Source organism: Callithrix jacchus, chromosome 16 (genome assembly GCF_049354715.1).
Source record: "Callithrix jacchus isolate 240 chromosome 16, calJac240_pri, whole genome shotgun sequence".
Lineage (NCBI taxonomy): Eukaryota > Metazoa > Chordata > Mammalia > Primates > Cebidae > Callithrix > Callithrix jacchus.
Genome location: NC_133517.1, coordinates 92,363,404 through 92,386,051, shown reverse-complemented (window position 1 = coordinate 92,386,051; position 22,648 = coordinate 92,363,404). Strand labels below are relative to the sequence as shown.

At 40.8% G+C, this 22,648-nt stretch overlaps 2 protein-coding genes and 1 pseudogene across 5 annotated transcripts in view; 1 reads left to right on the top strand and 2 right to left on the bottom strand.

Annotated features, from left to right (window-relative positions):
- The window catches only part of LRP12 (LDL receptor related protein 12), a 96,602-nt gene extending 95,091 nt beyond the window's left edge, over nucleotides 1-1,511 (bottom strand). For 2 of the 3 annotated variants that reach the window (XM_035277622.3, XM_008983375.5), the window contains exon 1: nucleotides 1,039-1,511. In XM_035277622.3, the coding sequence (XP_035133513.2) occupies nucleotides 1,039-1,117 (79 nt within the window). In that variant the 5' untranslated portion in view covers nucleotides 1,118-1,511. The remainder of the gene's footprint in view (nucleotides 1-1,038) is intronic. The other variant, XM_017965640.4, reaches the window with a different exon arrangement.
- Nucleotides 339-21,802, top strand: LOC118148420 (uncharacterized). Its single transcript, XM_078352477.1, has 4 exons — nucleotides 339-552; nucleotides 610-1,738; nucleotides 10,953-11,035; nucleotides 21,721-21,802. Exons 1-2 carry the CDS (start codon nucleotides 339-341, stop codon nucleotides 1,716-1,718), a joined length of 1,323 nt encoding a protein of 440 aa, XP_078208603.1. The 3' UTR covers nucleotides 1,719-1,738; nucleotides 10,953-11,035; nucleotides 21,721-21,802.
- LOC108588598 (U6 snRNA-associated Sm-like protein LSm6 pseudogene) lies at nucleotides 18,806-19,313 on the bottom strand (annotated as a pseudogene). The gene has a single exon (XR_013527812.1). The product of XR_013527812.1 is annotated as a U6 snRNA-associated Sm-like protein LSm6 pseudogene (transcript).
- Nucleotides 21,803-22,648: the final 846 nt, after the last annotated feature.

Sequence of the window (22,648 nt, the reverse complement as noted above, 5' to 3'; positions counted from 1 at the left end):
GTAAAATTTACCAAAGGAACGATAACTTCTAATGATCTTTTTCTGAAGAAATCAAAGCAACACTCCAAAAAGGAAAGGTTAAAACTGAGCTCCTTGAAACACCTATTCAATGTATTTAACTGATGAATTAAGAATGGTGAAGTCAGAAGTGGAACTCAATTATCTTAAGAGATAAATGTTCTTTGCAATTCATTCCATTCAGCTCTTGTTTTGATCCCAACGAAATATAAAGCTGTCCTCACACAGAGTCTTCAGCCTTCTCTTAACCCGAAAGGAGTTACCTCTAACCCGATCCCTCGACTGGTATAAAGTAACAGTAACCACAGCGGCGGGCTATGATGGATGAAATGACAATTGAATTGGGAGTCAGAGCAGTTGTGTACGCCCTAAGAGGGACAGACCGAGGTGGGGCTGGAAACTATTTTCTGGCCTTCTCCCGCGTGCTGCTCCCGGGAAACCAACAGGATCCAGCACGCTCGGATTCAGCAGAGCCCTGGCCCCCGAGGTGGAGGGGTGGGGAAAAGGCAGCGGGGAGCCTTTTCAGGGAGTGGGGTAGGGCAGGGCTGGTGCAGGGGGAATCTCACTCGTGAGAGAACTTCCTAACCCCAGAAGGGGAGTGGGGGGGGGGCGGGTGGCAAGACCGTCCCGGCAGCGGCGGGGGCGACCTCCTTCGCTTTCTCACAGTCTTACATCTTTGTGTGGATTGTGCCGGGCTACGGGTCCTTGAGCAGCTGGCCGCGGGGGGCCTCGAGCCTAGGTCGGGAAGTCCACCCGCCACCCCCTGGCTCCGCCGGGCCCTCCTGGCCGGGACCCCCAGCCCCTCTCCACCACTCGAGTGTCTGGAGGTGGGCGAGCGGACGAAAGCATCTCTGTGCGGGGACAACCGTTCCGCCACCTCCACCCCCTCGCCGGTCTTTGTCCCGTCGGTAGCCAGGGTCTCCGCCGGAGTCCCCAGGGGAACCCCGGTCCTGGAGGCCTCGGGGCCCGGGTCGCCCCAGCTTTGTTCGGTCAGCTGGGTGCAGGGACGCGGACACTTACCGTACACCCCAGCGAGGAAAAGCAAGAGCAACGCAGACTTCCACCGCGGAGACTCTTTTGTGCTCCAGCGACGGGCCATAACCACGGCAGATGGAGGGAGAAAGGAGATGGAGAAGGAGGGAGGAGGAGCTGGGGCTAGACGCCGCCGCCGCCGCCGCCGAGCCCCCAGCTGCTCCCTGCGCTCTCCGCGGCGGCGGGAGGGGGAGGGGAGGGGCCGCCGCCGCCGCCGCCGCCGCCGCAGCCGCTTGCGCGCGCTCTCTCCCTCCTCCCTCCGGCCCTCCCTCAGCCGCACGCTCGCCTGCTCCCAATCCGGGCTGTGTGAGAACCCCGCGCGGGGAGGCTCCTGGGTACAAGAGCAAGGAGCTCCCGCGCCGGCGCCAGGCGAGGGGGTGGCGGACGCGGGACTCCGGCCTCGCACCGCTCGGGGTAGCTGGCGCCGCCACTCGCCAGACGGAGCGCGCGCTCATCCGTGCGATCGGCAATCCCCTGGCCCGCCTGCCTCGGTTCCCGCCCGGCGCTCTGCTGGACTTTCCAAGTCTCGGGCCGATTTCCCCGCGACTGGAGCCCAAGGAGCAAGGCAGCGCCAATCGATGAGCGAGCGCGCGAACGCCGGCCTCAGGATGCCCGGGGGCTGTAGCGCGGGGGCCGGTGAAGGAGCTGGGTCGCAGTTCGAGGCCTAGGTGCTGGCCAAAGGAGTGGGGTGGGTACGAGTTGGGAGGTTGAAAGTGTTTCCGTGTTGGGGGAGGCGTGGAGGGTCGGAGGCTGAGAACTTGAGAGTTCCTTCCTCTATCCCGTACCCAAACGTCTCCACTTGCGGTCGGCGCGGAGCTCGGAGTGGAGGTGGGCGCAAGTTAGTGCGGCCCACCCGGCAGCTGGTCGGTCCAGGGGCAGTGTGGATTCGCATGCTTAAGGTCCCCGGGATGAGTCGGGCAGGGTGTGTGCAGAGCCCCTGCAGTCTGGGGTGGAAGCTCAGGGAGGCCGTTTGACATCTCTCGCGGGGTGAGGGGTGCAGCAGGGCGGGGATGCTCGCTAGGGCTGGAGCTGACTTTGGGGGTAGATTAATGACAGGAGAGTTCGCCCATCACTCTCCAGTTTCCCTAAAGCTCTTCCCCAACTCCCGACATATTCGAGTCCTCCTTTACTTAGATCCCCAGAACACTTTTCTAAATACGTCTGTAGTAACGCTGGCACCTCAGACCTTCCGTCGTGTGTTTTTAAAGTGTTTGTCTACAGCATCTTATTTCTGTTAGATTTATGGTTGCCCTTTGCAAGCACTCTCCATGCTATTCATTGAAGACCTACAATACACTATGCTGTCCTATTGACATAGCTTATCCCTTTTTTAATCCCAAACATCCTTGTGAGATAAATATTACCCACGTTTCATAGAAAAAAGTTGGAGAGCTTAAAATACTAATGGCAGGTAAGTTGTCTGAAACAGTTTTTCTTATTCCAAAGTCAAGAGTGTTTCCCCTAAACCACAGCAAACGCTAGCACAGTGCTTAGTGCCCAGTAAGTAAATGTTAAATTTAAAACATACTTTCTGGGGAATACTTTTAGACTTTCCCTCTATCTCCTACCGATTTCCCCCCTTTTAATTTTTTTTTTTTTTTTAGAGACGGAGTTTCGCTCTTGTTACCCAGGCTGGAGTGCAATGGCGCGATCTCGGCTCACCGCAGCCTCTGCCTCCTGGGTTCAGGCAATTCTCCTGCCTCAGCCTACCGAGTAGCTGAGATTATAGGCACACGCCACCATGCCCAGCTAATTTTTTGTATTTTTAGTAGAGACGGGGTTTCACCATGTTGACCAGGATGGTCTCGATCTCTTGACCTCGTGATCCACCCGCCTCGGCCTCCCAAAGTGCTGGGATTACAGGCTTGAGCCACCAGGCCCGGCCTAATTTTAATTTTTTAATCAGGAAATGGTATTCCAAAAGATACGAGAAAAAAAATTATTAATAAATATTACAAAAATTTAATAATTAACAAATCTTACCTGGCAAGAAAAAAAAAAAAAGCAACCAGCAGTCCAAAAATGTTTTCCATTCTCATTGAAAAGAAGGAACTTCAGTGTTTTTCACTAAACAAATTACAGTTGCGTTTCCTAGTTTTAGGATTCTAAACTCCGCTTTGTTTCTTAAGATCTCTTTCTGTAAATTGCACTGCCGTGACAGCTGGGTTAAGAACAGGTCACAAGCAAAGTGAAGAAGTAGACTGGACTGCGTCCTCCCCTGTCCACTTTTATACCATTCAAGGAACTCTATCCCCAGCACGAAAACACACAGGGCTCTCATCAGTCGCTTTTACACCCCTCCCACCCCTATACTGGCTCATTCACCCAAATATGTCTTCTCACACTTGCCAGGTTATCAAACTTCTGGGTATCTGGACCCCTATAACACTTAAAATTTGGTTAGGACACCAAAGAACTTTTATTTATGTGGGTCATATCTGTTGATATTTACCATTTAGAAATTAGAAAAAAAGTAAATCCATTTAAAATAAAAAATGCATTATTAATTTACGTAATTCTGCTTTCTAAAACAAACACAAAAAAAATTAGTAAGAAGAGTGGCATTGTTTTCCACTTTTATAAATCTCCCTAATGACTGGTTTAATAGAAGACAGCTGGATTCTCATATCTGCTTCTGCATCCAATCTGTTGCAATATGTTGTTTTGGTTGAAGTATATGAAGAAAATCTAGACTCACACAGATATATAAATTGGCAAAGGGAGGACCTCATGTACTTTTCTGAAATAGTCAGTGACACCCCCAATAACCACCCTACCACCAGAAAAACTTTGAGAACTGTAGATCTAGGTGTCTGTCTTAAGGCCTTCAAAACCTAAGTATTCTGTTTTTTATTAGAAGGTGTCTAATAAGTATTCAGTGTTCACCAGTGAAGGGTATTTAAATTTTATGGGGGAACATTTTTGTTTATTGAAAATTCTAGTTGGATATCAGATATTGATAAGTATCATAGCACAGAATAGGTACTCAATGTTACTTCCCTTTTTGTCATCTAATCTACCTTAGCTGGCCATCTGGGTTGATAACACCAAATTGTTTATCTGTGAGAAAGCACTTTGAAATCCAGAAAACTATAGCTAGCAGTGGTTAATATTGATAACAATTGCATTGCAGTTTTGCTTGGCCAGTGTTCTGATCTACATGATTTAAAGCATAAATCATGCCCCTGAGACCCATATCATTCTTACTCTGAGTCCTCTGGATCCACAGATAGGCTTCAAAGAATCTCTTAAGCCTTCTGAAATTATATGAAGATTTTGTGTTCATGTACTATTATAGACAGAAGACATTGTTTTCAGCAGATGCTTAAAGGATTGTCTCTGCCATTTTCTTTAAAGTTTAAGAAAAACTGAATGAGGCAACCATTTGAGCTGCTGCTTAATCCTTTTCCAAGTCGTTTTGGAGCTCCTCAAGTACATGCAGTTGGGAGTGGAGTAGTACAGGGACTGCTTCTTTTTCCCTTGATATATCTTGAAAAGGGCTACAATTCCACTATATGGGAACATCCCCTTAAATAATCAATCCTTTTGTTTGATTTTAAACTTCTCTTTTTTCCTTGTTTGGTTATCATCACATATAATGGTCTAATTTTTACTTGTCACCAATTAAAATTTGTTCCATCTCAATGTAGATGCTGCTTCATTTAGTAGTGTTTGAGAATCTCATCAACACTGAGGTTAGACTGGGGAGCATTATCACTCCCACTCCAAGAATCATCTTTTATTGGAAAGAAAATTGATGATAGTTGGTTTTCTATTTGGCATGCTGCCAGAGAAAGTTAAATCTTTTAACTCCCCCTCAAAGGAATATTATGTTTTTAAAAGAAAAACAAACTTGAAAAAAAGCATGTAAGTAACTAAAAGAAAGACAGTTTTTTAAGATTGAAGTTAAATAAATGAGATCCCTTTACAAGTGAATTATAATTTCCATTGGAGCTGAATAATATAGGCTAGCAAATGAGAACCATCAATCTAGGTAACTTCTTTATCAGTTCACTAGCACATTTATTGTGGTTAAATATTCTGGGCTGTGACAGCATACCCAGCATTGTACCAAGTAGTCAAAGATGTAATCCTGGCTCTAAATTAAATAACCCCAATTCAAATAGATTTAGTTTTACCCTCATAAACTCGACTTAATTGTAAAACCAGACCACAGAGCATGCAATAACTTATAGTGGCAATAGCATCTAGCTCTTGTAGGCATATAAAACAATTGCCCCCACAAAGAAAAAAGAAGTAAAGGGAGCATTAACTACAGATATTGGTATATATAAAGAGATACTCTGAGCTTTTTTGTTGTCATTTAAGTGCTAAGTTTCAAAATGCACATAACTTTGTGTTTAAGTTCTCATGATTGATGGAGGATATGAGCTAGAAGTGTAGGTAGGATGAAATATCATTCCATATCTCCCCATGAGCCCATCAGAAATAAATTTGGCAGCTGTAATGGCAACTCGATGGCTCTTTATGGGGAAATATTGCTAATTTCAGGCATATATAACTTATTTGTTTGTGTTCTTCTTAAATCCAGAAAAGATTTGACATTCCCCAGTATATTTGGCAAATATAGTTATCCTTTGGTATATGTGGGGGATAGGTTCCAGGACACGTCTCTCTTCCGTATACCAAAATCCATGTACACTTAAGTCCAGTGGACTCTATGGAACCAGAACCCACCCATATAACCGCAACCCTCCTATATGTGGGTTTCGCACCATCAATATTTGATCCATGTTTGGTTGAAAACAAAATCACATAATAAGTGAAGGATGCAAGCACTTCAAACCTGTGTTATTCAAGGGTCAACTGTCCAGTATACTGTAGTGGATAAAGGCTTATATGGTTTGGATTCATGACCCCACCCAAACCTCATGTCCAGTTGTAATCCCCAGTATTGGAGGAGAGGCCTGGAGGGAGATTATTGGATCATTAGGGTGAATTTTCCCCTTGCTTTCCCTGCAGTATAGTAAGTGCATTCTCATGAGATCTGGTTGTTTAAAAGTGTGTAGGGTCTCCCCTTTCACTCTCTTCTTCCTGCTCCAGCGATATAGGATGTCTCTGCTTCCTCTTTGCCTTCTGCCATGATTGTTAGTTTCCAGAGGCCTCCCCTGCCGTGCTTCCTGTACAGTCTGTGGAACTGTAGGTCAATTAAACCTCTTTCCTTTATAAATTACCCAATCTTATAGCAGTGCAAGAATGGACTAATACAAGATATAAGCCTCAAGAGTTTAACCGTGCTGGGTTTGATCAACCTTAGTAAAGAACCTAACTTCTTGTACCTCATATTCCCTCCTATAAAATGGGGAAAATATGGGATCTTCTTTGATCATCCACATACCTTGAGATAATAATTGCTAAAATATATTGAATTCCTATGGTATGCTATGAATTCAGTCCTCAAACAGTCCTATGATTTTGATAGTATGATTATCCCCATTTTTCAAAAGAACAAACAGGCACAGAGATATTTGGTAATTCTCTCAAGATCATAGTAAATGGAGAGCATTTACACTCAGGCAGTTTGACTTTAGAGCATGCTCTCTTAATCATTTTGCCAAGTTGTATATAAAGCACTTAATACACTTCCAGGCACCTAGGAGGTACTCAGTAAATAGCAGCTACTGTTATTCAACATATAAATGACATAAGCAAGATGATCCTATTCTCTCATATCATACACTTTAAAGTAAAATCTGTATGGTTATTCTCCTCTGTTTTCCGGAAACAACCATACTAACTTGAATTCTGTTTAAGCTAAATAGACATAAGCCTCTTTTAGATTTATATTTTAAAGTTTTATTTCCTTGAATTTTTGAAAGTAGCAAGTGAATATAAATTAGATGAACCAGAAGCCTGGCTTTTTGCTGCTTGTAGTTTTTTTCGTTGACCTTGGAGTCAGTATTTATAGTTTCCTTTGAAGATCAGAGAACCCTTGGTTGCTTATTGCCTTAATCTTCGGAAAAGATCTATGACATTTTTTCTGATCTCAAAGAATACATCAAATCATATGAAACTGCTCAGTTATCAGGCCATGAAAACACGGGTCATTTCTACCAAAGAATAGATTACTCCAGCTTCATCATGAAAAGAATATTCTCCTTGGAAATACCCAAGCAGGTTTGCATTTTGAATACATACCAGCTGTGATGGAAAAGAATAGTCTAAGCCTTTCAATTCCCAGAGTCCACTGCCTCACTTGCACAGAACAGGACATGAAAGAAATTGTGTCAAAAGCATTTCAATATAAAAATTTTATTCCTGTACTCAATGAAGTGAATTAAGTGAAAAAAGTTAAGTACCTTAGAACATTGTATTGGCTGGTCACCAGTGCACTTAACTCCAGCCACTACAATGTGTTTTTTCTATGTAATTAGTAGCTCAGTTTAAGTACAAACACGCATCAGATGGTAACTCCAATTTATAAACACTCATATATACATAATTTCATAAAATACTTTCGGTTTTTAAATGCATAACTTTAAGGCAATTAGTGGCAATGAACAGTTTTTAAATTGTATAACTTAAAGGCAATTAATGGCAATGAACCTGCTATTTGGAGGTTACCTTAGCTGGCCTGTGAATGGGGAAGAAAGGGCAAGCCCCAGAGCAGCTGTGCCACCTATGTTCCTTCTGGGATAGATTCTCAGCAGTTCTAATCTTCAGCACTCCAGAGACCAGGATATATAGGCACCAAGCTCCTCTGGACATTTTGCCCTTTTTCATTGCCTCAGACAGACAGAAGCAGTCACCCAGACTGCCTACCATGTACACTTACTCTTCCCCACTCCCATCCTATCTTTCTGTTCAGTGGATGATGTCTTTCAAGAAGTCTGTTCTTACAGCATTGGCCACGCTCATTAAAATAGTTGACCAATTTCCCTATAGCCTCCTTCTGTTACAGGCTCCTCCTGCTGGCAAGGCACGTTGTGGACATTCCTCATAACTGAAAAAATAGTGTTAAGAATTGAGACATGGACCTCTCTCTGAAGATAAGAGAAGTACTCTGAATTCACTTATCCATATCTTTTTGACTGGTGCATTTGCAGATGTGGGGAGTAGAATCAGAATATTCAGATTCTCCTGTCTTCATTGAGGAAGAGAAATAAGGAATGTGAGGAGAGAAGGCTCAGATAGACAGAGACTTTTGTGTTTTGTTCACTGGAAGCAACTGGAAGAGGGCCTGTCACCAAATAGATGTTCGGTAAACATTTATTCAGTGAATGAATAAAGAATCTCAGGAATTAAATAGATTATTGGGGAAAAATGAGAAACAAAGCTATTAGACAGGGGTAATGCATTGGAGAGAGAGAGAGAAAGAGCGAGAGAGAGAGAGAGAAATAAGGAAAGAAAGAACAGATACCTGTCTGGACATTAGTGTCCAAGTAGCCTGCAGTGAAAACTGCTAGGTTTGGAGCCTAGGCACAAAGGGAGTGAATCTTTGATGCCTAGTCTTAGGAACAGCCAATGAATACACTGCAGGATGAAACTCACATATTTTCATTTGCTGATATTCAAGATACTGCTTAATGAGGGTTTTTCAAAACATGAATCTGGTATTGAAGCCATAGTTTTCTATTATTTTATTGTCAATGTTTAATATTTCCTTTATACTAGGTTGTAGGCTTTTTATAGCCACAGCTGGCCTTATACGACCTGTGAGTTGGATACTACTTATTTTATTGACTATTAAACAGGATTTTTTTCTGTAACTCAGCAGAAACCCTTAGAAAATAAGTATTTCAGAACGTTCTTCAGAAAGCTGTGAGCTAACACTTTGCTTCAGATGTGCAAACAGATTCCAATTCTGTTGTCTATCAAGTTAAACTGTTCCTTAGAATTAGTCTAAGAGGTGATGAAATTAATGCCCAGTGTGAAGTCAGGATCAGGGAGCAGAGAAGGGAATCCAGATGGCCAGACCTTTGCAATGTGAATTCAAAATCTGTTCAATGCATTATGAATTTCTGGCCATCAGTCACCAACATAAGAAAATGATAAGTGTAAAGAGCACTTAACTTTGAAACTCCAAAGTAAATTATCTTTATTATTCATCATTTGCTATTACCAACATTGTCTTCTATCAGTATGTATTTGCTGAAGTTGAGAGTTCAGCAAAATAAAACCAGTTCTCTAAAAATTAACTAGAATGTTACCGAGATTTTATTCATAATCCGCTCTATATTTTTGAATACTTGAAATATGCTCAAGATTGTAGACAATGTAGATGTTCACATTACCTGACTCAATCACCAAACTGTGGAGGTTCTACTCTGTCAGGCTAGTCATTGCAGATACAACAGAGCTTATAATCTAGTGGGGGAAACAGACATATCAATAAATATAAACAACATTCATTCAATAAGTATTTATTGAGCACCTACTATGTGCCAGTCATTGTTCCAAGTGCTGGGACTGTTCAGTGAACAAACATGGTAACAGTAGAGATACAAACGTGTAACATACATCAGAGCCATAGGGAAGAATTACAGAAGTTTTCACAGAGGAAAACCACCTGATTTCAGAAAGGAAGAATGAATAGAAGACTGCCAGTAAAGAAGGAGATTTGCGAGGGGTAATGGAAAAGCATTGAAGCTAGAGGGACATCAAATAGAGATAGGAGAGGAGAACAGGGTGTGTTCTAGGAATATAAAGTAGTTTGGTATTGCTGATTCCATAGGGGTGGGGGAAGGTGAGGAAATCAAACTATAATCAGGAATTACATCACCAAGGATTATAAGTGACATGCAGATAAGTGTAGTTTTATTTTGTATGATGCAGGCTGTGGAGAGACTTGAAAGGATTTTGAGCAGAGGAGTCAGGCTCCATTTTGACGGAGCTCAGAATGAGAGGAAAAGGAAAGGTGGAGATCAGTCAGGAGGAGGCTACAGACCGCACTGAGGAGATGAGATGAACTGAGGAGTGCCCAGGAGCAGTACTATGGGGAGTAGAGAACACAGTCAATGGTTGTGTAACAGATAGAATTTAAGACTCCCACATTTCTAGTTTGAGCAACTAGATGGAGTGAAGTGGGGAGAAGAGGACAGGGAAAATATTGAGTGTAACTTAGAACCATCACATTCAGGTAAGGAAATTCAATAGGCAGTTGGGTATACTGTGTATTTCAGAGGAGAACAATAGGCTGAAGGCAGAAAATGACTGGCATTGGTAAGATTGCTTCCGGAGAGGATGAAGTGTCCCTTAGAGAATATGGAAAACAGGCTCAAGCCTGTAATCCCAGCACTTTGGGAGGCTGAGGCGGGTGGATCACGAGGTCAAGAGATCGAGACCATCCTGGTCAACATGGTGAAACCCCATCTCTACTAAAGATACAGAAAATTAGCTGGGCATGGTGGCGCATGCCTATAATCCCAGCTACTCAGGAGGCTGAAGCGGGAGAATTGCCTGAACCCAGGAGGCGGAGGTTGCAGTGAGCCAAGATCGCGCCGTTGCACTCCAGCCTGGGTAACAAGAGCGAAACTCCGTCTCAAAAAAAAAAAAAAAAAAAGAGAGAATATGGAAAGCATCAGTATTGCAGAGGGCAGAGGTGGTGCAGAAAAGGAACCGACAACAAGAGGAGAGAGAGAAGGTATGGCCAGTGGGTGGAAAGATATGAAGAAAAGTCTGGTATCACAGACACCAAGCAAAGAAAAGTTTACTAAAAGAGGAAAGGTAAAGTGTGTCTGTGCCAAAGAGAACTCAAGTAATAAAAGGTCAAAATGTGAAGAGGAACTAACAAAATTGTCTACAAGAAAGTCTAATGTTCTTATTGGAGGCCTCTACAGAAATCTCTTTGGCCTTTGATATAGATTAGAGCTGAATTCTTGGTGATCTTTATTTTTTTTTTCTGATTTCATCAAGAGTTTTGTCCTTTTTTTTTTCCTCAGCCTGTTAGATTACAGCATTATCCATTTTGAAGTTAAACAGAAGGATTTCTAAATTCGGCATGGACCCTGGATACAACATTGAAGTATGTAAAGTTTTTCTTCACCACCCAATGGTTCCTTTTTTATTTCCCCTCTGTTCTCCCCAGCCTTGTTTACCTTCTTTTCCTTCAACTTCAGGCTCCCAATATACTGAAGCTTTCTTACCCTCTCCCCCCATCAGAAATGATTCCTGGCAAAAAACATAAAACAAGCAAACAAAAACTTTATAAACAAATCCACCTCGAAGCTACATATGGCTATTCTTCTAGAGTATTTATAATTTAATGGGTTGTTAATGCAAGTGTCAGGGTGTACTTTCAGTGGGTTGGGGAGACATTCATGGTCAGGGATGTTTCCCGATTCCCCTCTAAGGTGACCCCTTACTGCACAGCAATCCTTCCCTGAGACAGAAGACAAGTCAGTGCAAGAATGCCTAATTATTTCTCCTAGAGCCACACTAAACCTTTAGAAGACTTAAAGGTCACAAACATTTATTATATCGGTAATGTTCTTTTTGGAAATTATATTTTTGGCTGATAGTATTTCAATGTACTCAGTTGCTAACATAATAGCCAAAGAACATGTATCCTTTATCTTGTTTAATGCCAATTACTCTGTCACTATTTTCCTTGGCACTACTGGAATAACTTCCAATGTGGTATGGGACAGACAAGTTCAGCTCTATAGAGGCCAAAAATATCTGTGTCTACTAATCAGCTGTTCCCTATTACCTTTTTTAAACAGTATTATTAACTGACTTCCGTACAGCCAAGTAGTTTGATCATGCTTCTAATTTAATTCAGTTGTTTGGAAAGGGAAAACAATCTCGTTAATCATTTTTAAGATTCATTTTATGTGTGCAGTAAGTATAGACACCATGTTTCCTAAAACAGTCTCTGCTGAAGTGCTCTGATTGGAAAAAAATAATAGCTCAGCAAGTGAAAAATTTTATTGTCATGAACTTCACTTTTAAAAGTAAAGGTAAATGACAAGGATTTGCCTATTCTGATATGCAATGTAAAATTATATTAACTTTTGTTCAGTGTATCCTTTAAAATGTGTTATGGTTTCATGGATATGTTTGTATAGCATGTAAATTATTTATGCTCTTAATCCTTTATTTACATTTAAGCCTTGGGGAACAAGGTTTCTAACAAATGCACTGTGTAAAAATATTCTTTTGCCAAAAGAGAGGAGGAAGTGTACAAACTCAAAGCTATTTCAACCATCAAAGCCCCATTATCAGAGGCATGTGTGGACCAGCGAGCTCGTCCTGGACAGAATGCTCGGTCTCATGCTCCTCACAGGCAGGAAGCAGTGGATTAGCAATGCTTTCCGTTTAAATTAAATTTGTGTTGTGTAAGAAATGCAAAGGAAAATCTTTAGTACATCCCTTAATAGTCTCACTAGAATAGATTGGGTGAACTGATAATGACTATGGTATTTAAGGAAAAGTACTCTCTAAGAAATAGAAGCATTACTCCAAACGAATGATGAGAAATTTATTATCAGAAAAGAGAGCTAGGCACAGAAATGCAGGAATAGAAATAATCTACTCAGGACCTGGTGTGATTGTATTTTCTCTGAGGTGTTGTCAAGGACCATTAAGCAGAAGAGGCATTTATAGAATCCTAAGACTGTCAGAACTGAAAGGGTCATCTTTAGTCCAATCTTCTAATTTTACAGGTGAGAAAACCCAGGCCCATTTTTAAAAGGGTAATAATACCCTGTGAATTCTGTCGAGGGACAGGCATTCTTGGGGAAATGGGGACCTAGAATTAAACCTTGGGTAGAGGTGGGGGAGGAAAGACAGACTGGTTTTCAGAAAGGAAGCCCAAACTCCCAGAAAAGAGAATGGCACAAAGCCAGACACAGTGGCTCATGCCTGTAATCCTAGTACTTTGAGATGCCAAGGCAGGCGAATTGCCTGAGCCCAGGAGTTCAAGACCAGCCTGGGCAATGTGGCCAAACTCCGTCTCTACTAAAAATACCAAATGTTAGCCAGGCATGGTGGCAGGTGCCTGTAGTCCCAGCTACTTGGGAGGCTGACTGAGGAGAATCACTTAGACCCGAGAGGCTGAGGTTGGGCAACAGAGTGGTACTCTTGTCTCCAAAAAAAGAAAGAAAGAAAAAAAAGGAAAGCTTATGGCATATGAAGGGCTGAGATGTGGCGGGAGTATTTCAACAAATGGATAGCACATAGCTGTTACTAGGAGGCAGTCTGTTAGCACATGTACATCTAGGTAGGTATGAACCCTGAGCAGATAGATGGGACCTTAGTTATTCATCTTCAATCAGAGGCAGATGCCCTGCCCCTAGAAAGAAGGGAAGTCTAACAAGAGCAAGACGAGGCTTCAATCCCAGAAAGACTGGGATGCCAGTTAGGTTAAAAATAGATAATCAGCATCATTAGACTGGATGTTCAAGGTGAGTATTACAGCCTTAGAGCAAGATATATTTCTAATACTGGTGCACAGGGTCAGAGCTCATAGAAACAAAGTAGAAAAATGGTGTGTTCCAAGATGCTAGGGTAGAAGCCTCCACATTCTTCTTAAGAGAAGGATTTTTCTAAGAAACTCTAGGATGTGGAAATTCAGTGGTTCCAGCTGTGAGAATAGGGTTTCAAATCCCATGAAAGTACATTTAGACACTTAGAACATCCCAGACTCAGTTTAAAGCAATTTTTGTGCATTATCAGGTTACTTTTCACATTTAATAGATGTCTTAGTCAATTCAATTTGCTATAAAAAGACTGTAGACTAACTAGATAGTAAACAATGTATTTCTCATAGCTCTGAAGGCTGTGAAGCCCAAGATTAAGATGCTGGCAGATTCAGTATCTGTTGAGGGATTGCTTCTTTGTTCACAGACAGCAGTCTTTTTGCTGTAACTTCACATGGTGGGAGAAAGTGAAGGAGGTCTCTGGGGTCTCTTTTGTAAGGACCGTAATCCAATCTATGAGGGCTCTTCTCTCAAGACCTAATTACCTCCCACAGGCCCCACCTCCGAATACCATCACATGGGCATTGGGATTTAACATATTAATCATGAGTGGGGAGAAGATACAAACATTCAGTCTAACTCAGTAGATGAACCTAATCTAGGGATTTTACTGTAGCAATTCTCAAATATAACTTGTATTAGCAACATAGGAATAAAGGAGTAGAAGAAAACTTGTTCTTTAATTCCTCATTAATAATATTATTTGTTCTCATACATGAATTTAATAACAACTTTGAATAGTGCCTCTTGATTTTATTTCAAACAAAAAGAGAAAAGTGAAGAATAATGAAAATGTAATTAGAATACTATACAAGATTTCAGATAAGTGGAATAATTTGTGTTCTTTGAAAATTAATGTTATTCAGTTCAGCATTTGCTTAGACCCTACCCTGTGAAGGAGCTTTGGACTGAAGGTTAACATGGTGTGATAGTTAATGTTATATGTGGTACCCAGTTGTTTGGTCAGAGACTAGTTTAGCTGTTACTATAAGGATTTTTTAAAAAATACATAATTAGCATTTAAATCAGTAGACTAAGTAAAGCAGATTACCCTCCATGATATGAATGGGCCTCTTCCAATCAGGTAAAGGCCAAGACCGAGGTTTCCTGAGAAAGAAATTATCCTCAATATGGCAACACAGAAACTTTTCATGAGTCTCCATCCTGCTGCCTTGTGGAATTTGGACTCAAGACTGCAACTTCAATTCTTGCCTGAAATTTCAGCCTGCTGACCTGTCCTACAAATTTCAGATTTGACAATCTTTACGATCACATGAGGCAATTTCTTAAAATCAATCTCTATCTAGCAATATATTTATCATCTATTTATCTATCCTTTTGGTTCTGTTTCTCTGGAAAACCCTGGCTCATGCATATGGCCTATTTTCACACTGAAAGTCAGTCAAATGCAGAAAAATCTTCAACACCTAAAGTATAATAGATTGGTATGGTTAGGCCAGAAGCATTTGGATTTCTTTTTTAAGTGTTGAAAGGAAAACAGCACATCTCAATACATTGTACTTCAATTTCCCATGCCAAGACTTGATTGGTTTCATCTAAATTTGAGTCACAATAAATCTTGCATCTACTGAATCTCTGTCATTTTTCCTTTCAGGAGTTATTTAAGCCAAGTTTTAGTAAGAACATGTGAAAATAAAAGTGAGACCATGGCAAATAGGAAAATCTGATAATTTGAAGGGCCCTTGGATCAGTAGCTTAGATCATCATTAATTATACCAAGCATTTATTTTTAACATGGTATCAAGTTAAGCAACTGTTTTGTTGTTTGCCATCAATTAAAAAGCATTTAAGTAAACCATGGATTTAAAAAATACCTTTTCCATTTGTATTTTTATGACTTCTTAAAAGTTGATTGTAACCTAATAGGATCTTCAATTCTCACTTACTGGTTTTATAAATTGGATACAGAAAAATTAAATGATTGTGAGTAGTGATTTATTCTCAACCAACAGCCAGACTGAATTTTTGTAAACATGTCAAGTCATGTTAGCCTACTCAGAAATGTCCAAGGACTTCCTAACTCTCTTTGAGAGAAACTAAAATTCTTTCAAGTCATACAAACCACCCCTTGAGGTAGACCATCCTTCTATGACTCCAGTTACCACTTTAACTTCATCTCCTAGCATTGTCTTCCTAGTAAGAACAAGATAGAAGGAGAGAGAGAGAAAAAAAATTTTTTTAATGAATTGTCTCATGCAATTACGGGGGCCAGCAAGTCTGAAATCTGCAGGCCAAGCTGGCAGGCTGGTGACTCAGGGAAGAATTGGTATTGAAGCTTAAATCCAAAGGTAGAGGCAAAATTCTCTCTACCTGGGGGATCTTCAGTTTTTGCTCTTAATGCCTTCCACTGATTGTATTAGGCTCACCTACATTATGGAGGCTAATTCGCTTTACTCAAAGTCTACTGATTTAAATGTTAATCTCATCTAAGTGTGACATGGTAAAAAGCCCCATAAAACTGCATACCTCAACCATACCTCAGCTCTCTGTTGAAAGTGCTCTCTGTGTCCCCAAATGTGAATAAGTAATTAAGGACTGTAATTGCCACAATCAGAATGTCAAAAGTCCCCTGGCCCTCGGAGTGTCCGGAGCCCCTCACCCTCATCTCCGCCCAGAAAGTGATTTACAGAATCCACTAGCCCCCAGGACATCTGAAGCCCCTCACCCCCACCCCCGCCCCTCACCCTCACTCCCAAGGTGATTTTTACTGGTATGAAAGGTCTTGACACCCTCCTTTCGGACAGGTTGGAGAGATGCGAGTCCTCTGCAGCCGCCGGCAATAAAGACCCTGCAATTTGGCATACTTTTGTCTTGGTGTTGACTTTCTACACTCGGGCCAGTACAACATAAGAAATGCTTTCAGGCCGGGCGCGGTGGCTCAAGCTTATAATCCCAGCACTTTGGGAGGCCAAGGCGGGTGGATCACGAGGTCAAGAGATTGAGACCATACTGGTCAACATGGTGAAACCCCGTCTCTACTAAAAATACCAAAAATTAGCTGGGCATGGTGGCGCGTTCCTGTAATCCCAGCTACTCAGGAGGCTGAGGCGGGAGAATTGCTTGAACTCAGGAGGCAGAGGTTGCGGTGAGCGAGATCGCACCATTGCACTCCAGCCTGGGTAACAAGAGCGAAACTCCGTCTCAAAAAAAAAAAAAAAAAAGAAATGCTTTCACAGCAGCATCTAGACTAGTGTTTGACAAAATATCTAGGTCAAGCCCAGCCAAGTTGACACACAAAATTAACCATCACAGTGTTATTAAGTGAAGAAAGGAGAATAGAACTTAAGAGGAAATGGAAAGGAGGAGAGAAGAAGAATGGTACAGAAGCAGTAATGGGGAACCAAGGGTTATGTATTTCATATATAGTCTGACTTAATGCTGAGTCAATTTGCTACTTAACTAGAGAGTTTTATTGTCCTGTTACATAAGAATTAGATTGGCTCCTGAATCAGGAACCAAAGTAACCAGATAGGTGTAACACAGTCTTCAGTTATTAGAGCAAGTTAGGGCACAATAGCTCAGATCATTGACATTCTAGCCATATATGTTGAATATACTTGCTTAATTGTTATAATGCTTTGCCTCATTTTTTCTCATAACACATATAAAATACTACCAACTTCACTACAGCAAATAGGACTAAATATGTCATTATATAATCTATGATATGCTAGCCTAGCATATCAAATTAGTCCAACAAGAAGTTACCATCCTGATTTTTAGTGTTACATTATGCTACCTATACATTATCCATTTTTAGCTCCAGATATGTGAATATTTTTGTTATGATTATGGTGAAGACCACCCATGGACTAAGTCTGGTTTTCTTAGAAATATGTGTATTTCCTATTACACAGTTGCTATTTGACAAACCTACTAAGCAGAAGTTGCTATTTGGCAAACCTTCCTAGCAGAAGTGTACAGATATGAATCCAATGACCTTTTCTCTTCATTTTGTGATCTTTTTGACAAATTCATCGGTAAAGGATTTTGTTACGGTCATGTATTTTTTCTATTTCACTGTTGTTTTTGTTGTTTCCTGTTTCTTTAGAGTATGCTTTCTTCTTGCTTCTCCTGGTCAGGCTTGAGATAGGAGCTTCTTTGATTATTACTCCCTTTTAATTATTATTTGAGCAGTGATTTTTTTTTAATCAAAAGTTACTTTTGCAGAATACTCATAATAACCACCATTTCTTGACTACTCAATCTTCTCTTTATGCATAGGAATATTGTTAATATTCATAATTTTGACAATTGAGGTAACCAAAGCTTGAGAGATGGAGTAACTTATATAAGATGTCACAACTAATAAATGGCAGGGAATGATTTGAACCCATCTGTTAGACTCTGAAGCCCTTGTTCTTTGCACTTTGTCATGCTGCATACACTAGCTCATTTTATCTTTTAAGCAATAACAAGTGCTGACGCATTCTGAACACTTAATACGTATCTGTTTTACACAGTTGACATATATTATCTCTTTTAATCCTTAAATAGCCTTACAAGATAGGGACTATTGCTATCTTTCCTTTGTAAAAGAAGAAATGGAAGCACAGGAAGGATAAGTAACATACCAACATGTATATCTATGTGACACGCCTGCACATTCTGCACATGTACTCCAGAACTTAAAGTATAATAAAAAAACCATAAAAGCCGATAAAACAGCTCATGAAGCTGAAAAAAAAGAAAGAAAAAAGATAATGTGCCAAAATCAGATAACTAGTTTCTGGTGGAGTTGGGTAAATAAAGGAGATGTCATTATGATTCCCATTTTACAGAAGAAGAGACAGATTCAGAGAGATCAATGATTGGCTCATATTTACAAAGCTGGTAAGTGGCGAAATTAAGTCTCATTGCTCTTCTGGTTTCAAATTTAATGGTTTAACAAGAGTAGTATAAAATTATTTTTTAAAAAGTAGAGTTTTTAGTGGTAATTGAAGGATAAAAGAGCTGTATAATGAGAACTCTAAGCATTTCCTGTACATAAAACTTAAATTAAGTGAATGGAAGTAAGAGATGCAGAGGAAACACATTAAAAACACTAAATAACCCTTTCACACCATGAAGAATAACTGTGGGCCACTGAGGAAAAGCAATAAAAGACAGCCCAACCAAGCATGCAGAAATCAGAAATTAGATTACTCTTTGAAAAGAGATGTAACTAGCAATTGTAAAGATATTTTTAACTCTTTGCATTAAGGGGAACCATTTAACTCTACATCTTTCTTTTCCTTTTCACCATTTTTTTTAAGTTACATAATCTTGTAGAAGAGATATATATATATATATTTTATTCTTTTAGCATTCTGTACACTGACAACAGGTAAAAGAAAATGACTGAAACTTAAAACGTGAAAGAACATTTCACAATTAAATCCACAATTGTAAACATCTTACTCACATGTCAGTGAAAAATCACCAATTATTATAAAAACAGGACAAATTACATTGCAAAAGAAGCAAAAATTAGAAAAAAATTCATAAAAAAATATATCCAACTATGAAAAGTGTTGCTCTCTTGGTGTCTTCACATCCTTCTCTTCTGTGTACTGATGTACAACACATTGTTTCCTCAGATAAATGCGTCCCCATACTTATTCTTCAGTTGTCCATTTACATATTCCTCTGTCTGCTCCAGGGCTATATTCATGTAGCCATCCAGGCAAGCCAGGACCCCTCGATAATCCACTCCAGAATTTAATTTTACCACAACTGGTCGTCTAATGATTTGCTTTAAGAAGTTACTAGGGGTTTGCTTCTGAAGACTCATTTTAACAATCCTCGTCGGCGGGATCCAGCCTTTTCACCATTTTTAATAGACAAATCACTTTGGTCACTTCTTTCAACATTTGAAATGCAAGCAATCATGACTTCATCAGTATTGTGCTGTGAAGTTTGTAACACAAACTTAAGACCTGAAAGAATCAATTTTAAACTTCAAGTTCCTCCTCATTTCTATTTTTTTTAAGGAGTGAATGTAATTATTTATTACCAACAGTGAGTATCAGCAGTAAATGAATTTTCATTTAAGGCAGAACTTGTCCTCAGTTCTAATTATCTGAGTAATGTGCTATGATCACTAGTAGCCATGGCAAACTTGCCAAACTTTCCAGACTAGCAAACTCTGCACTCATTCAATCACATGTCCTATGGGACAACAAAATTTAAGACAAAGGAACAATAATAACATAGAAATTTATACTTGTTTAGAAAGTCAGAGTTTAATTTTAAAACACTTTAAATATTATGAACAGTAAAATGAGGGGATTATGAGTCTGGTGGAGATTGGGTGAAATAATGCAATTACCCATCTGAAGGAATCTGTGTTACTAAATTTATATCATTGCTCAATCACTCCATGTGACATGGAGTGTATTTTTTTTAACATTTATTTGAGGTCCAGAAGCACATGTGTAGGTTTTGTCATATGTGGTTTGGGACCTCAAATAAAAGTTTAAAAAAATACATTTGCAGGGTGATACGGTTTGGCTCTGTCTTCACCCAAATCTCGTCTTGAATTATAGCTCCTATAATCCCCACATGTTATGGGAGGGACCTGGTCAGAAGTAATTGAATAATGAGGGCAGGTGTTTCCCATGCTGTTCTGGTGAGAGTGAATAACTCTCATGAGATCTAAAGGTTTTACAAAGGGCAGTTTCCCTGCATATGGCCTCTTGCTTGCTGCCATGTAAGATGTTCCTTTACTCTTTCTTCACCTTCCCCCATGATTGTAAGGCCTCCCTAGTCACGGGAACTGTGAGTCAGTTAAACCTCTTTTTCTTTATAAGTTACCCAGTCTCAGATATTTCTTCATAGCAGTATGAAAATGGACTAATTCAGTAAATTGGTACTGCAGAGAATGGGGCACTGCTGTAAAGATACCCCAAAATATGGAAGTGACTGGAACTGGGTAACAGGCAGAGGTTGGAACAGTTTGGAGGGCTCAAAAGATGATTGGAAGGTGTGGGAAAGTTTGAGACTTCCTAGAGACTTGTTGAATGACTGACCAAAATGCTGATAGTGATATGGACAATAAAGTCCAGGCTGGGGTGTTCTCAGATAGAGATGAGGAACTTTTGGGAACTGGAGTAAAGGTCACTCTTGCTATGCAAAGAGACTAGCAGCATTTTGCCCCTGCCCTAGAGATCTGTGGAGCCTTAATTTGAGAGAGATGATTTGGGGTGTCTGGCAAAAGGAATCTCTAAGTAGCAAAGTGTTCAAGAGGAAGCAGAACATTAAAGTTTGCAAAATTTGCAGCCTGATGATGTGATAGAAAAGAAAACCCCCCATCTGCTGGGGAGAAATTCAAGCCAGCTGCAGAAATTTATATAAATAATAAGGAGCAGAAAGTTAATCACCAAGACAATGGGGAAAATATCTCCAGAGCATGTCAGAGACCTTCATGGCAGCCCCTCTCATGACAGGCTCAGAGGCCTAGGAGGGGCAATGGTTTCCTGTTCTAGGTCCAGGCTCCCCCATCCACATGGGTGTAGTCTTAGGACTTGGTGCCTTGTGTTGGGCACAGCCTCCAGCTGTGGCAAAAGTTCCAAGGGACAGCTTAGGCCATGGCTTCAGAGGGTGTAAGCCCCAAGCCTTGGCAGCTTCCACATGGTGTTAGTCTTGCAGGTACAAAGAAGACAAGAATTGAGGTGTGGGAACCTTTCCCTAGATTTCAGAGGATGTATAGAAATGCCTGCATTTTACAGGTTTTCTGCAGGGGTAGAGCCCTCATGGAGAACCTATGCTAGGACAGAAGGGAAATCAGAGATTAGAGCCCCCACACAGAGTTTCCACTGGGGCACCACTTAGTGTAGCTATGAGAAGATGGCCACTGTTCTCCACATCCCAGAATGGTAGATCCACCAACAACTTGAACCATGTGCCTAGAAAAGCCATAGATGCTCAGTGCCAGCCTGTGAAACAGCCTGAGTGAGGGCTATGCCCTGCAAAGCCACAGGGGCAGGGCTGCCCAAGACTATGGGATCCCACCTATTGCATCAGCATGACTTGGATATGAGACATGGAGTCAAAGGAGATCATTTTAGAGCTTTAAGATTTGATTGGCCCACTGGATTTTGAACTTGCATAGGGCCTGTAGCCCCTTCATTTTAGCCAATTTCTCCCATTTGGAATGGGTTTATTTACCCAATGCCTGTACCTCCATTGTGTCTAGGAAGTAACTAACTTGCTTTTAATTTTACAGGCTTATAGGCAGAAGGGACTTGCCTTGTCTGAGATGAGACTTTGGACTGTGGACTTTTGAGTTAATGCTGAAATGAGGTAAGAACTTTGGGGATTGTTGGGAAGGCATGGTTTTGAAATGTGAAGACATGAGATTTGGGAGGAGCCAGGGGCAGAATGATGTGGTTTGACTGTGTCCTCACCTTAATTTTATATTGAATTATAGCTCCCGTAATTCCCACATGTTGTGTGAGGGGCCTGGTGGGAGGTAATTGAATCATGGGTGTGGGTTTTTCCCATGCTGTCCTCATGATAGTGAATAAGCCTCATGAGATCTGATAATTTTATAAAGGACAGTTCATCTGCACACAGTCTCTTGCCTGCTGCCATGTAAGATGTGCCTTTGCTCCTCCTTTGCCTTCCTCCATGATTTTGATGCCTCCCCAGCCATGTGGAACTGTGAGTTCATTAAACCTCTTTACTTTATAAATTACCCGGACTTGGTAACTGCATGTCATGGAGGTCTGGTGTACAGATAATTTTGTCAAATGAGTAATAAGCATGATATTCAGTAGGTATTTTTTCTGATCCTCTGCCTCCTCTCACCTTTCACCCTCACATAGGCTCCAGTGCCTGTTGTCCCCCTCCTAATATCCATATGTTCTGACCTATCAATAAATATATGTGGTATTTGATTTTCTGTTCCTGTGTTAGTTTGCTTAGGATAATGGCCTCCATCTTCATTCATGTTGCTGCAAAGGACATGATCTTGTTCTTTCTTTATGGCTGCATAGTATTTGTGGTATACATGTACCACATTTTCTTTATCCAGTCTACTGTTGATGGGCTTTAGATTGATTCCATGTCTTTGCTATTGTGAATAGTGCCACAATGAACATAAACATGTATGTGTCTTTATGGTAGAATAATTTATATTCCCTTGAGTATAT

Bases quoted from the DNA above. Each gene is read 5' to 3' on its own strand.
- LOC118148420 (XM_078352477.1), top strand. From the start codon at position 339: ATGGATGAAATGACAATTGAATTGGGAGTCAGAGCAGTTGTGTACGCC. The intron at 553-609 runs GTAGGGCAGGGC...TCCTAACCCCAG, and splicing joins GAGCCTTTTCAGGGAGTGGG to AAGGGGAGTGGGGGGGGGGC.